This window comes from Kogia breviceps, chromosome 8 (assembly GCF_026419965.1).
Source record: "Kogia breviceps isolate mKogBre1 chromosome 8, mKogBre1 haplotype 1, whole genome shotgun sequence".
NCBI classification, from domain to species: Eukaryota; Metazoa; Chordata; class Mammalia; order Artiodactyla; family Physeteridae; genus Kogia; species Kogia breviceps.
This window is the reverse complement of record NC_081317.1, coordinates 24,287,656-24,302,072: the sequence shown is the minus strand read 5'-3', so window position 1 is coordinate 24,302,072 and position 14,417 is coordinate 24,287,656. Positions and strand designations below refer to the sequence as shown.

The following is a 14,417-nucleotide window of genomic DNA, read 5'->3' as shown; positions in this document are numbered from 1 at the left end:
ATACAATAGGCTGGGCAAGAGGATGTAGGGATAGGGGGCGGTGGCCAGCGCAGCTCCACGTATATCTTTGCGGGGGAGACGGAGAAGGCAGGCCACGCCCCCTCCGGCGCGTGACGTCACTCCGGCGCCGCTCGGCGCGTGTGGGGCTATCTTCGCTTGCGAGTACTTATTTCGCAGGTCGCCCCTCCGCCTGGCTTCAGCTACTACCGGAGGGGCTCGAGCGGCCTGGCGGCTCGGAGACCCAGTGTGCGTCGTGAGAGCTTAGAAGCACGGTCAGAGAGAGGCGCGTGCGCAGCCCTGGGCGGACGCACCGCTGTTTGGGGGTCCTCAGAGCGCGGCGTAGGTGAGCGTTCGAGCGGCCTAGCTGGGGTGGGGATAAGGAAACGGGCCCTGTCCGCTAGAGGGTGTCCTGGTGAAGGGGACCCCCTAGCGCCCAACCGCTGCCTGCTGCTGGTCTGGGAATGAAGTGCGGCTTGACCACCTCTGCCCTCCTTGAGTTCTCTTTCTGCAGACTCGCCGCCTGCTGCACCCGCGGCCATCAGAGGGCGCGGCGCGGCAGAAGGGGGAATGATATGCTGCTCCCCCAGCTGCACACTTACCCAGTCTCCGGATTCCTTGCAGTTGCAGACTATACCGCCGAACCAATTAAAGCGCAGCAGTGCATAATAGAAGCTGATGGTAATAGAGAGAAGTTCAGGTGCTGTGCTGCGAGTCCCTTCTTGCATCTGCAACTTTTCCTTGGAGATGTTGCCCCTGTGCATCTCCATGTAATGTGGTATCTTATGTGGCCCTCTCCCCCGTTAAGCTGTGACCTCTGAGGAGATGGTAACTGTCAGTCATCTCTTGTCCAGAACTAGCACTTAGCAAGTGCTCAGTCGGTATTTGATGTAAGCCACAAACCGGATCGTAGGATTACGGTACTATGTGAAGGATTCAAACCGTACATTGACAGGCAGGGCAGTAACCAGTGAATAGTTTACTGTGAAAGTGTGGGCAAAAGGGAAGCAGACACAGTTTCAGCTTGGAGGACAGAGAAAGTAGGAATGCCATGTCCCCAAAGGGGAAACTAGTTCGGTGGAGAATAGCAGGTACTTCATTTAACAGGTTGCATTTGATGTGCTTTTTGAGAAATCCTTGTGGTAACAGCAGGAGGTTGAAAATGTGAGTTTAGTGTTCAGTTTAGGGAGGGCCAGGGCTGGACGTTTAGATCTACTAAGCATATTTGTGATCTGTTTGGTACTTGTGGTCATGGGCATGATAATTAGCCAAGAGGTGGATGGATGAAGGAGTAAGGGAAGAAAATAGAGGAGTTGTCAGAAATTTCAGAGAGGATCGAGAATTGATCTTTGGTGTGGAGAGATCTTTAGCACATTTAAGGGCTGAGAAAGGAGGAGTCATTTGAGGTCAGGGGAGTTGGACATTGCGGATGTAAAAGAAAGGGTACCAATAAGCCAAGGTCCTGGGGGAGTTTGGAGGGTTCTCCTTTGCTGGTCTTGAAAAAGAGTAGGACACTTCTGAGAAGGTAAGGGAATAAGGCTGATAGGTGTGAAATTTTAGAGAAGTTCATTTTGAGGCTGGAAGGGTCGGGGAGGAGGGAGATGAATGCTGAGCTGCCGTTGTGTTACCAAGCCTCAGCTCGTACTGCTCACCACACGACAGGCCAATAATCGAGAGACAAGGTGTTGGGGCAAGGAATAACGACTTTATTCGGAAAGCCAGCAAACAAACATGGTGGGCTCTTGCCCCCAAAGACCCATCTTGCCTGAGTTAGAATTCAGGCTTCTTTTATACTAAAAGGGGAGAGAGTAAAGTCAAACATTTCCTGGTTCCCATCAGCCTCTAGAGGGGATGTGTTAATTTCTTCCTCCCTGCAGTCTTTCACAGGTGGGCCTGGTCAGGATGTTTCTCGTGAGCTAAACAAAAGTAATTTAGCTTAATGCTCATTACCTGGGAGTCAGGGTTCTGAGAGTTGGGTCATTATGTATAATTTTAGCTTATAGGCTGCATCCCTTTAGTGATTAACTTGTAATAGAATACAAAAGGTTCTTCCCTATGACACTTGGCTGGTGATTTTGAAAGCTCAGTGATTTGAGAACTCAGTCAGTCAGGGTCCAGTCAGGAAAGTAGAAACCACACAATATTTCAACAGAATTTAATACGAAGAATTGGTTAAATACCTGCTGGAGGAACAAAAAGCAAAAGGGAGCAGTGAAGTAATTAAAAAAGTAAACTGATGAAAGAAGTTACAACACTTAGCTAGGTCTGAGGATCAAAAGAAGGGAAACCGTTGGGGTTATCATGACCTTGGAGGAGAGGCATTGGAAAGCTGGTGTTGATAGCTCTGGAATTCAGAGGAGGAGCTCCATGTTACTAGATTTCAGGCACCTGGAGGGAGCACCTACCTGGTTAGTGCTGGTACCTCTGGGGTGGTAGTTATCATACTAGTCATGGGAGTGCCAGAGGCTGGGACCAAGGGCCCCTGGAAGGATGAAGGCCCATTGCTGGAGTGACGTTGACTGAAACAGCAAGGTAACAGGAAAAAGGGAGTCCTCCTCATCTCCTTCTGCCTTTGCCTTCCAAATTCTTATGCTGGGGTTCACAGACCCCAGAGCTCCACAGATTGTTGGTGAATAGACTCCAAGTTCACAGGGAGACATTTTGATGCTCTGATCATGGCAACAATAACAGCATAATAATTATTAGCTAAACCAGGTTGAAATACATCTGGTCCTCTGACACCTGTTTTCACCTCTTGCTACTCTGTCCCGTGTTTACTCCCCTCTAGCCAGACATCCTCTCATCTCAAATCTACCCATCCTTTCAGATCTATGTCAGTGGTCGTCTTTATGTTATTTAAAGATGAAAGGTAATGTAATTTTTATATGCTTTCAAAAACCCAAGCTTTCTGTATAGAATTAGATCTAAATAAAAAGTCTGCATGGTATAATACAGGTTCGAATAATTTCTAGAAGTCCTTGAATATAACTGTCATGAAAGCTCACAAAACTATTGTTTGCCTTGATTCTCTTCCTCACTTCCACCGTGTGGGCTTGCATTCCTCTTAACCCACATTTTATGTCGTCTCACTCATATTACACTTAACATTTTATCTGCTTTGTAGTATAAGGATTAATTCATGTTTATTCTTTCATTGTCATAAGTAGGAAATGCAAGATGAGAGAATTCACCTTGGATTAAGGTGACAAGAAGGTCAGTGTGGTCTGTGTAATTGTTACCCCTAACATAAGTTAGAGACTTCCAATTACAGTATAAACCTTAAAGGGGTCTGAATATAAATACACAGCACATTAACATTTTTTTCCTCCTAGGTAATGTTATACGTTAAAACAAGTCTGATTTTGTCAGACCAAGGTAGATTTCCTATTGATCGTTCTTTTCTCAGCTTTTCTATTGCCCTGGTGAAAATCAGCCCAGGAAAGTGGAGTAATGTGAAGTAGTTATATCAGGTTATCAAGCTCCTCGAATTGTTGGTCATCATTTTGAAGTATACTGTTGTGATTTCATAGTGTCTTCTTTTCTCCCTGAGAACAATGAATGCTTTTCTTTTTTAAAAAAATATTTATTTATTTGGTTGTGCTGGGTCTTAGTTGCGGCACTTGGGCTCCTTAGTTGCAGCAGGCGGGCTCCTTAGTTGCGGCATGTGGGCTTCTTAGTTGTGGCATGCAAACTCTTAGTTGCGACATGCATGTGGGATCTAGTTCCCTGACCAGGGATTGAACCCGGGCTCCCTGCATTGGGAGCGCAGTCTTAACCACTGCTCCACCAGGGAAGTCCCATAAATGCTTTTCTTTATTTCTATGTTTGATTTCAATTTTAATTTTTTAATGAAGATATAGAGCCAGTTTATAAATAAATGTAGTTGGTTATATTAAAGTAATTTTATTTTCTTCAACTGCCAGTATATATGTGGATTTTTGTATTATTTTGTAAATCTGTCAAGTTATAAAAATATCCTCATGTGCAAAAATAAAATGTTTTCTCATTCATTGCATTCTTCTCAACTTTCCTTCAGAATAACTGATGTTAAATCTTCTTTGAAGAAAAAACTCTGAAGTTGAGAATCTTGCCTCTTTCAAAGAGTGAAAACGTAAAATAGATGTCACAGCCTCAATTTGTAGACCATAGATTTACACAATTGGTTAGGTTGCTACCACTTATCTCTGTGTGGGTTCAGGTTAGATCTTTTTTTTCATGGTTTTTCTAACTTCTCTGCTCCCTGAATCATTTTGCTTATATTGGAGTGTGATTTATCACTACTAAGCTGTTTCTATTTCTCAGAGAAATTAAAGCTTCATCAAGAGATATTTGTACTTTCAGGAGTCGCTTCATCATGAGAAATCTAAAGTTATTTCGGAGCTTGGAGTTCAGGGATATTCAGGCTCCAGGGAGACCTCAGTGCTTCTCTCTCCGAACTGAACAGGACACAGTGCTCATTGGCTCAGAACATGGACTGATAGAAGTAGACCCTGTCACAAGAGAGGTAAGCTATTGATGGAGGTTGCTAGCACTTGGCATGACTCTTGACTTGTCTTTTTCCAAACTCGCTTCCCCAAATAGTCTTTCCTTTAAATCTTTCTGAATTTACGTGTCCCCCCCCCCCGCAATGAATGCTCCCTTCACTTTATACTTATGTCATATTAGACCTAACTAGTACCCTGTCTTTTAATTTGCTTCTGTTTTAAGCTAAGCTGTCAAAGCTCTGACGTATTTTGCGGGGTGCACTACTTTTTACCCTTTCTACCATGTAAATACTATCTATTAACAGTTCTCAAGTGGGAATGCAGGTGAAAATTTCCTGTAGTGCTTTTAAAATTGTTTCAATCTCTATTTCATACCAACTACATCAGATTCTTCACTTCTTGAGCTTGAGCGTATGTATATTGAAAAGCTCTTTAGGTTGATTCTGATATCTTCCCTTAATTATATTTTGCTACTAATGTATTTTAGGTGATTACATTCTTAGTCCCTTTTCCCCATATACTGTATACATTTTAGAAAATCATAGTTATTAGCTTCATGTTTTATTGGATATTTTCAAAGATACCAGGCTTTTATGTTTGCTTGGCACAAAGGTCACATGAACTGTGTTTTGTGTTAAAGATGGTAGTGTTGTGAAATTTCTCAAGTGAAAGTTTGGGTTTTAATCTAGGAAAAAAACATTTTTGAAAGCTTTTATATTATAAAAGAAGCATTAAAAAGTATTTCTGGAAGTGTGATGAATTGTTCTTGAAAGTAGATTGACTTAATTTGCTTATTTGTTTGTTTTGGTGAAAGGTGAAAAATGAAATTCCTCTGGTGACAGAAGGCTTTCTCCCAGAGGATGGAAGTGGCTGCATTGTTGGTATTCAGGAGTTGCTGGATCATGAGTCTGTGTGTGTGGCCACAGCTTCTGGAGATGTCCTACTTTGCAATCTCAACACACAGCAGGTAAGTGGAAGAGACCAGTGAGGAGGAAATCTTAGGCATCCTCAAACGCCTTTTTTTGTTTCATGTCACTAGTTTTTCGTAGAAGTTTAAAATGTCAGGAGCCATAATATTTAAGGATTTTGCAAATTGAAGTCTTTCCATTATATAATTCTTTACAGAAAATTATTGACATGGCTTTAGCTATATTTCAGGATTCTTCTAAAACTCAGTTTTGTCTACTGCATTTATTAATTAGAACAATCAGAACATTCCAAATAACTTAACAAAAACCCAAATCTGGCCATTCTTGTATGGTATAGCTCACCTCTTACTAGAATCTGATCCTGAGTTGTAACTTTTATTTCTCAGTTTATGAAGTCTTTGAAATGTTTTTATGGCTTATGTTTTCTTTTATGAATGCTGAATAAGCCTCTCCTTGATGGCTAACTTTAAGAGTCTCTGAACTACAGGTGCTAAGGTGATATGTTGTCATTATGTGCACATCTTAAGACTACCAGAGAAGATAGATTTCAACCATTTGCCTCCTTCTCGACTTAGCATAAGGCTGAGTTTCTGGATTTCTATCCTCACCTTCTTGACAGCATTTTAAACTTTGTTGATTACTCCCTTTGTTGTGATCTCTTTAACATGGATGTGTCACAAGTCATATTACTAATCATAGGATAATAATAGCAGCTGACATTTATTAAATGTTTACAATGTGCCAGGCACTTTTTCACGTGTTTTTCATGCAGAATTGTATTTAATCTTCACTACAGCCTTATGAGGTAGATTGTTATTTTTCTGTTCTTCAAAAGAGGAAATTGAGGCACAGAGGGCTTAAATGACTAGGCTAAGGTCAAACAGTCTAAACCTGGCAGTCTAAATCTGGCACCTTTGCTTTTAACGGTTCCATTTAGTACAACAATAAATCTTATTCTCAGTTCATGGTGAGAAATATCAAAGCCATCAAGTATAACTTATTTAGTATTTCTCACATTTAAGAGGTATGCTTTTACTTTGAAAGCATTTTGTCGAATTTTTTTCCTAATTACTGAGCTCCTCTGATCCATCGGTCTCCACCGGATGGTGCTGATCCTCCACGTTTGTGGCATCACAGTGTCTGCAAGACAGAATCCATGTTCCTTATTGTGCCTTATAAGACCTCTCACTGTCTGTTCCCCAAATTCCTTTTTAGCCTCACCTCCCACCCCATCATTCCTGTGTGTATATGTATGCCTTAGGCTCTAGTTGCAGCTGATTTTTAAGTGCTCTTTTTAACTGCACATTTTCCCCCCAGTCTCTTCCTCCTGACCCTATTCCTACCCTTCAAAGCACCTCCTCCGAGAAGCTTTCCTGGACTGTCCTGGGCCACTTGTCAGTCTCTGCTCTGAGCCCCCACTTAATTCCCAGAGAGCTCAGTTACATCCCTAACCCTACTGTAGAGGCATCTTTTCTGTCCTTAACGGGAGGAATGGAGTGGTGGCCGTAGTCACTTCCAGTCCCGATGGTCTGTATCATGACTGGTCTTTTAATACCCGTTACTGAATAAATGTTCACTGAATAATTTCACCTTTGTGTGTTTTGTTAATTGTTTTGATTAAGGTCATCGTAAATATTTACGGAGATGCTTATATTTTCATATCTCCCTTAACATTTTAAAATGTCTCTCTCAGCTGGAATGTGTCGGGAGTGTAGCCAGTGGTATCTGTGTCATGAGTTGGAGTCCTGACCAAGAGCTTGTGCTTCTTGCCACAGGTAAGCCTGTCACTGGTCCCTAATTCTTGACTTTTATAAAACATGACGCCTAATATCTCACAGGCTTAAGTTTTAGGGTGCTTAGGTTTCAAAAAAAAACCATTTCTTGGAACAAGGATACCAACATGATAATCTATAGGGAATGTGGTGTTTTTGAGTTAAGTTTTACTTCTTAATATATTGTTTTTAAAAGTTGCTGCTAAGGTCCATAGTTATGGTTTAAAATGTCAGCAATATTTAACTTACTCTAAGAGGAAGAGTTGCTACATAAAATCTACTGATTCTAAGAACTGCTCTCCCAGTCCTATTTTTTTCCCTTAAGTCTTTTCATTCCAGATGAGTTTCTGCAAACTAGCACCCTGATGAGGTACACATTTGAAGAGAGATCTTGCCGACTAAATCGTTGAAGTTAGTGGAAGAGGGCTATGTGGACTTTAATGTTAGCTTGACGTACATAAATAGCTGAGAATAAGAAGTAGGTGACTTAACCAGTCAAAACTTTTTTTTTTTTTTGCGGTACGCGGGCCTCTCACTGCTGTGGCCTCTCCCGTTGCAGAGCACAGGCTCCGGACGCGCAGGCTCAGCGGCCATGGCTCACGGGCCCAGCCGCTCCGCGGCATGTGGGATCCTCCCGGACCGGGGCACGAACCCGTGTCCCCTGCATCGGCAGGCGGACTCGTAACCACTGCGCCACCAGGGAAGCCCCAAAACTTTTTTTAAAAATGAGAGTCAGGGGCTTTCCTGGTGGAGCAGTGGTTGAGAATCCGCCTGCCGATGCAGGGGACACGGGTTCGTGCCCCGGTCCGGGAAGATCCCACATGCCGCGGAGCGGCTGGGCCCGTGAGCCATGGCCGCTGAGCCTGCGCGTCCGGAGCCTGTGCTCCGCAACGGGAGAGGCCACAGCAGTGAGAGGCCCGTGTACCCCCCCCCCAAAAAAAAAATGAGAGTCAGAACATTTTGAATAAATTCTGTCTTCCCTGTTTAGACTCTAAACTCCTCCACTCCAGCTCAGTAGCTTCCAGTGCTATAGATAACTTACGGAATGGCAGATTTGCTAAATGGGAACAAAATCATTCTTGTTTGTGCTCCTCCAAGGTCAACAGACCCTAATTATGATGACAAAAGAGTTTGAACCAATCATGGAACAGCAAATCCACCAGGATGATTTTGGTGAAAGTAAGTATAGCTTTGTTGGAACCATTTTGTGACTTGTCTTGCACACTGATAGCCACATCATAAGCCCAAAGAATTATGAAGCTTAAATCCCAACTTAATTCATTGACTGATAGCCCAATTCCTTTAGTTCATTCCAGATTTTAAAAGGCGTACCTCTGGTGCCTCTCCAAGTCTGAGAACTGGCTTTGTCAATAACTTGGGGAATAGGAATCTGTGCTTAGAATTACCTGGGTAGTTGTTGCCCAAACCCCAGGACAGGCTTAGTCAGGGAGTTTAATGACAAGGACTGTACTAGCTAGAATAAGGAGAGCATTTCTGAGGTACAATTTTGGGGAGAAGAGAGAGGCAGGATAGAGGGCTGATTTTTGTTCTTACTGATAAGACCTGAATTTTCATGGGACCCATCATACTGTTTTCTTGCTAAGATCTAGCTGAGGTGATATGGGCATTAGGCTGTGGAAGTATTGAAGAGGAGAAGAGTGGAGATGTTTATTGAGTGTAAGAAGCTCTGGCCAACTTCAGGGCACCAGGTAGCTGTCCTGATTGAGGAGAAGGATGGGGGAGATGGTATTTTAACTTTGGCTGAGGTCTAACTTCATGACTTCTCGTTCTACTAAGAAATCATTTAGAAAAGTGCTACTCATTTATTCATTCAAAAATAATTTATGGGCTTCCCTGGTGGCGCAGTGGTTGAGAGTCCGCCTGCCGATGCAGGGGACACGGGTTCGTGCCCCGGTCTGGGAAGATCCCACATGCCGCGGGACGGCTGGGCCTGTGAGCCATGGCCGCTGAGCCTGCGCGTCCGGAGCCTGTGCTCTGCAGCGAGAGAGGCCACAACAGTGAGAGGACCGCATACCACAAAAATAATAATAATAATAATAATTTTTAAAAAATAATAATTTATTCAGAAGTAATGTTTGAGGTAGGTAGTGTGAACCCAGCAGTGTGTTTGGTGCTGTGGCTAATTCATCTTTTCCCTTGAGGAGTCAATAATAACAGGATGTGCAGGTATTAGGGTAGCATAAGGAGGGAAAGGGAGTAATGGGGACAGAAGGCTTCCCAGAGGAGGCCGACTGGAGCTGAGTTTTGGCTGACTTGGTGTTGGGTAGATGAGGGTTGAGGGTGGGGGAGTGGTCTAAGCAAGTGAATTAGTTCATTCCAAGGCAGGGATGTTTCATAGAAGCCTTTGACACAGCATGGCTTATTCAGGCAACTGTGAGTACTTCAGCATTGCCTAGTGACAGGGCATGGATGTGCAGTGAAATAAAGGGGAGGGATTTTGATTAAGTTTGATAGGGAGTTTGGACATTAAGTTACAGGAGATCAGTCATTAAAGGTTCTGATGATGCAAGATTGATTGGTGGAGAGGGAAGAGACGAGACAGAGTGATCTGGTAGGAGGTTGCTACAGGAATCCACGTGAGAGATAAAGAAGGTGGTGTGGGACTAGAAAAGGGGAAAATGCAGGAAAATTTTGTTCTCAATGAGGATAGGAGTACTTTTTTTGGAATTATGAGAAACTTTTTTGGAATATGTGTGTATGGTTCCCCTCCTGCCCTAGCTAGTTTGAGAAATACCAGTTTAGAAGGTGAAATAAATAGGGGTGGGTATGTAAGGTGAAGAAGAAAGTTTAGTAGGATTCTAGCCAGAAGCTCAGGTGGTGGAAATAAAGATGTCAGTATCTGAGAGGGAAGGTGGGGAAGTGCTGGTCTGTAAGGGGTGGGTGATGAGTTCCTTCTTGCATTTGTTTAAGGGCCATATGGGATCACCAAGTAAAGCAGGTGAGTAGAAGGGGCTGAAGCTCAGGAGAGGCCAGAGCTGTGGACTGGGAGTCATTGGCATGTGGGGAATCTTTACAATCTTGGGATTAGATACGTTTGCTCAGGGAGCAGGTATGGTGCTGGATCTAGGTCCCGGGGTGGGACCCTGGGGCGTCCAGCTTTGAGGATAGTCGTAGAGGTAGTAACCAACACATCTTTGCATGGGAAAGTGCTCTGGGCCTGGCTCACCCCACCGACTTTTTCATAAGAAGTCTAATAGAGTAAATCAAAGGAGAGGGAGTCCAAGTCAGGGTCTTAGGTCTTAGAAATGTATTTGTCAGTACAAAAAGTCACTCTGTGGAGTGGTGAATAAATACTTTTCTTCGAATCCAAGTGTGGACAAACTTGTTCTGTAAATAACTGGATAGTAATTGTTTTCTGCTTTCAGGCCATATGGTCTGTGTTGCAGCTACTCAACTCTGCTGATGTAGTGTGAAAGCACTTAAGATAGTACATAGAGAAATGGGTATGGCTGTGTTCCAATACAAGTTTATTTGTAAAAGCAAATGCAGGCTGTAGTTTGCTGATTCCTGCTGTAACTCCACCACTTATCATCTGGTCCCACTGGAAAAGTTGTCTTGCTTCGCTCCTTGACCCTTTATCTCTCTGTGGAAATTTTGGATAGAAGCCCAGGGGTGTGCACCAGGATAGGCACTACTATTTGTATACAGCAGCAAGGAATGCTTTGGGATACTACAATACTTGGACGTGCCCAAGCTGAGCGGACAGGAAACGGTCATGCTGACCCATAATTTACAGAAATTATAAACAGCTCTGCTTCGTCAGAATCAGCATCAGTTGTAGGAGGGAAATATTGGGTCCTGGATCTGGCCGATTCTTTCAGGGGCATCTCTGTAGTACCTCTTATAGGTGGATGCCAGATCCTACCTTCAGGAACAGAAGGCTGCATTATTTCAGCAACTGACTTTACATTTTATGTAAGATCAGCATTATAATTTAGAAAGAAGCCCAGCCTGGAAGGCAGAAGCCCTGTGTTCTAATTTTGGCCTCTGTCACTAGGGGGTCTCAGTCTCTGTCTCTGAGGGCTTGAATTCCATAATCATGGTCTCCTCCAGCACTGGCAGGGAGGTTGGATACATTCAGTGGATTGAACACTTACGATCGGAATTATATTCGCAGCTCTTATCTTCTTGAGTTTTATGTGTTGTTATCTGTGGACGTATTGCATAGATTCTTCATGTTTCATTCTCCTTGTAGAGTGGGGATGGATTGCTGACTGTCATCAAGGGAATTTATATACGATGGCAGTAGAGCTCTTTCCAAAATAAGGACATTTCAGAGTCTTCAAAATCACTTCAGTATATAATATGGAACATAGGTTTTTAAAATATTGACTGCTGGTCAATCTATTGAGAGGTCTCAGAGGACCCAACTTCATGAAGAACAGCTGTGAAACTGCTTTTATTTTATTTAGCTTATTGGTTGTCTTGCATATTCTCACTCGCTTGTTCTCTAGGCAAGTTCATCACTGTTGGCTGGGGCAGGAAGGAGACGCAGTTCCATGGGTCAGAAGGCAGGCAAGCCGCCTTTCAGATGCAAATGGTAAGGTTGGTCTGATGGATAAAGAACCTTCTTTGGAACAAATAGAAGTTCTGCTACCCACCAGGAGCTCTTAGGTGTCCAGGTGTTACCAAAAGTGGGGTCCGGCTGCTCACTGCTCTAAAGCCAATAAAGAGGCAAGGTTGGTGGAAAGGAAAGTTTGCTTTATTCCGCTGGATGCCAGCAACTGGGGGGTGGGAGGGTTAGGGGGGGCAATTTTTGTCCAAAGGCCGACTCCCCTCCCTGACAACCAGTGGGCAAGAGCTTTAAAGGCTGGGGCGGGGGGCTACATGCAGAAACAGTACAGTCAGCTCTGACAGTCATCTTGAAATTGGTCATGCGGTGGTCTGACCAGCATCATCTTGATTATTAAGTACAGTTAGTCTTTACTTCCAGGGTCGGTTTGTTCCCATGTCTTTGAGGCCAATTCTTGGATTTGTTGCAGCTTATGTCATGGCCACAGTCTGGTCATCATGTAGTTAATTTCTTCCACCTGGTGGCGGTTTCAGTATCTGTAAGACAGCTCACAGGATATGGCTCAGAATATTATCTGTAGCCCTTGAGGAGGAACTAAAAAGGTCCTTGACTGCTTAATGCCTAAACGATTATTATTTAGTCATGTTGGACTGTTTTGCTTTGTTTCTGCATTTTCTCACTTCTCTGATTAAACTTACTGTTTGGCTAAAGTTTTTCTGCAGACAAAAGGCAGGCTGAGGACATGGGGTTAGGAGGCCCATCGGGTCCTGCTCTGTTTCACAGGTGGAGGGCGGTAATGGACAGATCTCTTCTGCTGTAGTAAAACAGGCTGTTTGGAGACCTTAGGGAATGAGTCATTCTAGAAAGATCCTTTTTTCTTTTTTATTGCCCAGTTGTTTTGTTATTATTTTTTCACATAGAGAATAGTTATCACCAATATTCTTTTTTAAAAAATAACTCACCACAGACAGAAATGAAACACTCAGTATCCCTTCCTGATACCCTCCCCCTTCCTCCCCAAAAGGAGCTGCTGCCCTGCATTCACTGTTGATCATTCACGTGCATGTTTTTATACTTTTCCTACATATGTATATATTAGTCTTTTTTTTCCTGATTTCTCTTCCTGGATGACACTATGTTTTCCTTCTTTCTGGATACATTTTGAAGATAGGGCTACAGGATTTATTGATAATAGATCAGATGTAGGGTAAGAGAGAGAGAGAGGAATTGAGGATAATCCCCAGATGTGGGCCTGAACAAATGGAAGCACTTTGTCTATATTAATATGTGGAGATTTCCCTGAGCTGACCTTCTAGGTTAGATGAAATCATACACTGCCTGCCGTTACATTTTCCATCCTTAATTTATTTCTGGCTACATTCCGTGTAACTCATATTGTCTCCTAACCCTTCACTAGAGGAAGTTTGTGTATACCACAGGGCAGTTTCATTGAGAATAAATCTTGTTAGGCTGCTGTGTATTCCCTACTGTGCAGCTTGTGGCACTAGCACCATTCTGACTTAGCCTGTCACTGGAATGTGATGATGGATGCTCAGGTGGTCATTTGTCCCCAACCCCACAGAATTGCCTTCTGTCTTGAAGGCTTTCGGGGCTGAGATGCAAGTGGAACTGGAAACCTTTCTTCTTTCGGTGCTGCAGAATGCGGAGCTTGCCCATGTTTTCATCACTGCTGCTGGCTTTATCTCCTCTGGCTCTTCCCTGCCCACATTCCTCTCATCTTCTTAACTCTTCTGTGCAGCATTGTGAAGTTTACTCAGTGAATAAAACTCTACCCTCTTACATTTAGACAAACATTAATTTCCTTATATAGTTACCTGATAGATTCCTCAGCTCGTTATTTTTAATATATAGATTTGTAGCTCTTTTTCCCTGTTGCTGTGTTTGGAGGCCACTTTTAATGTCCAGAGAAAGATTTTGTTTGGTTTGATTTGAAGTTCTTTTCTCTTGATTTCTGGGTCTAAGGGCCCTTCTGGAAGGGTTCCTGAGGATTCTGTGAAACTCGATTTCTAGATAGCTTAAACCTTATATAAAAGATTTAACTTTAATAGCCTGAGGCTTGTTTGAGTCTGGGCCATTTAAGGCCACCAGTAACATTTGTGTTTTTTCCTCTTTAGCACGAGTCTGCTTTGCCCTGGGATGACCATAGACCACAAGTTACCTGGCGCGGTGATGGACAGTTTTTTGCTGTGAGTGTTGTTTGCCCAGAGACAGGTATGGAAATAAATTTTTCTTCCTTTTGCTTTGAGGGTTTTCTTTCATTACACCTATGAGGTAACGAGGTGCTGCTTTAGGTGTTAAATGAATATAGAGCTAAGAATCAGAAGAGTTCTTTGAGGCTATTTGGCCCAGCCTCCTACCTGTTGGATATGAATTTTTTTTAAGCATTTTTAAATTTTTTTAAAATTTATTATTTATTTATAAATTGATTTTATTTATTTATTTTTGGCTGCGTTGGGTCTTTTGTTGCTGCACGCAGGCTTTCTCTAGTTGCAGTGCACGGGCTTTCTCTAGTTGCGGAAAGCGGGAGCTACTCTTCATTGCAATGCGCCTGCTTCTCATTGCAGTGGCTTCTCCTGTTGCAGAGCACGGGCTCTAGGCGCGCAGGCTTCCTAGTTGTGGCGCGTGGGCTCAGTAGTTGTGGCTTGCAGGCTCTAGAGCGCAGGCTCAGTAGTTATGGCAC

General features: G+C 43.2%; 2 protein-coding genes across 10 annotated transcripts in view; one reads left to right on the top strand and one right to left on the bottom strand.

The window, feature by feature from the left end:
* LOC131761437 (elongator complex protein 1-like) overlaps window positions 1-14,417 on the bottom strand; it is a 447,559-nt gene that overhangs the window by 361,459 nt on the left and 71,683 nt on the right. The gene's annotated exons all lie outside the window — the stretch shown is intronic.
* Window positions 90-14,417, top strand: part of LOC131761417 (elongator complex protein 1) — a 63,390-nt gene continuing 49,062 nt past the window's right edge. Inside the window, exons 1-9 of one of the 9 annotated variants that reach the window (XM_067041007.1) lie at window positions 114-343; window positions 2,825-2,866; window positions 3,165-3,210; window positions 4,339-4,501; window positions 5,296-5,448; window positions 7,104-7,185; window positions 8,281-8,361; window positions 11,658-11,743; window positions 13,852-13,948. In XM_067041007.1, the coding sequence (XP_066897108.1) occupies window positions 4,352-4,501; window positions 5,296-5,448; window positions 7,104-7,185; window positions 8,281-8,361; window positions 11,658-11,743; window positions 13,852-13,948 (649 nt within the window). In that variant the 5' untranslated portion in view covers window positions 114-343; window positions 2,825-2,866; window positions 3,165-3,210; window positions 4,339-4,351. Of the gene's footprint in view, window positions 344-2,785; window positions 2,867-3,164; window positions 3,211-3,348; window positions 3,373-4,338; window positions 4,502-5,295; window positions 5,449-7,103; window positions 7,186-8,280; window positions 8,362-11,657; window positions 11,744-13,851; window positions 13,949-14,417 lie in introns of those variants that run through there. The other 8 variants (XM_067041006.1, XM_067041008.1, XM_067041005.1 and 5 more) reach the window with 8 other exon arrangements.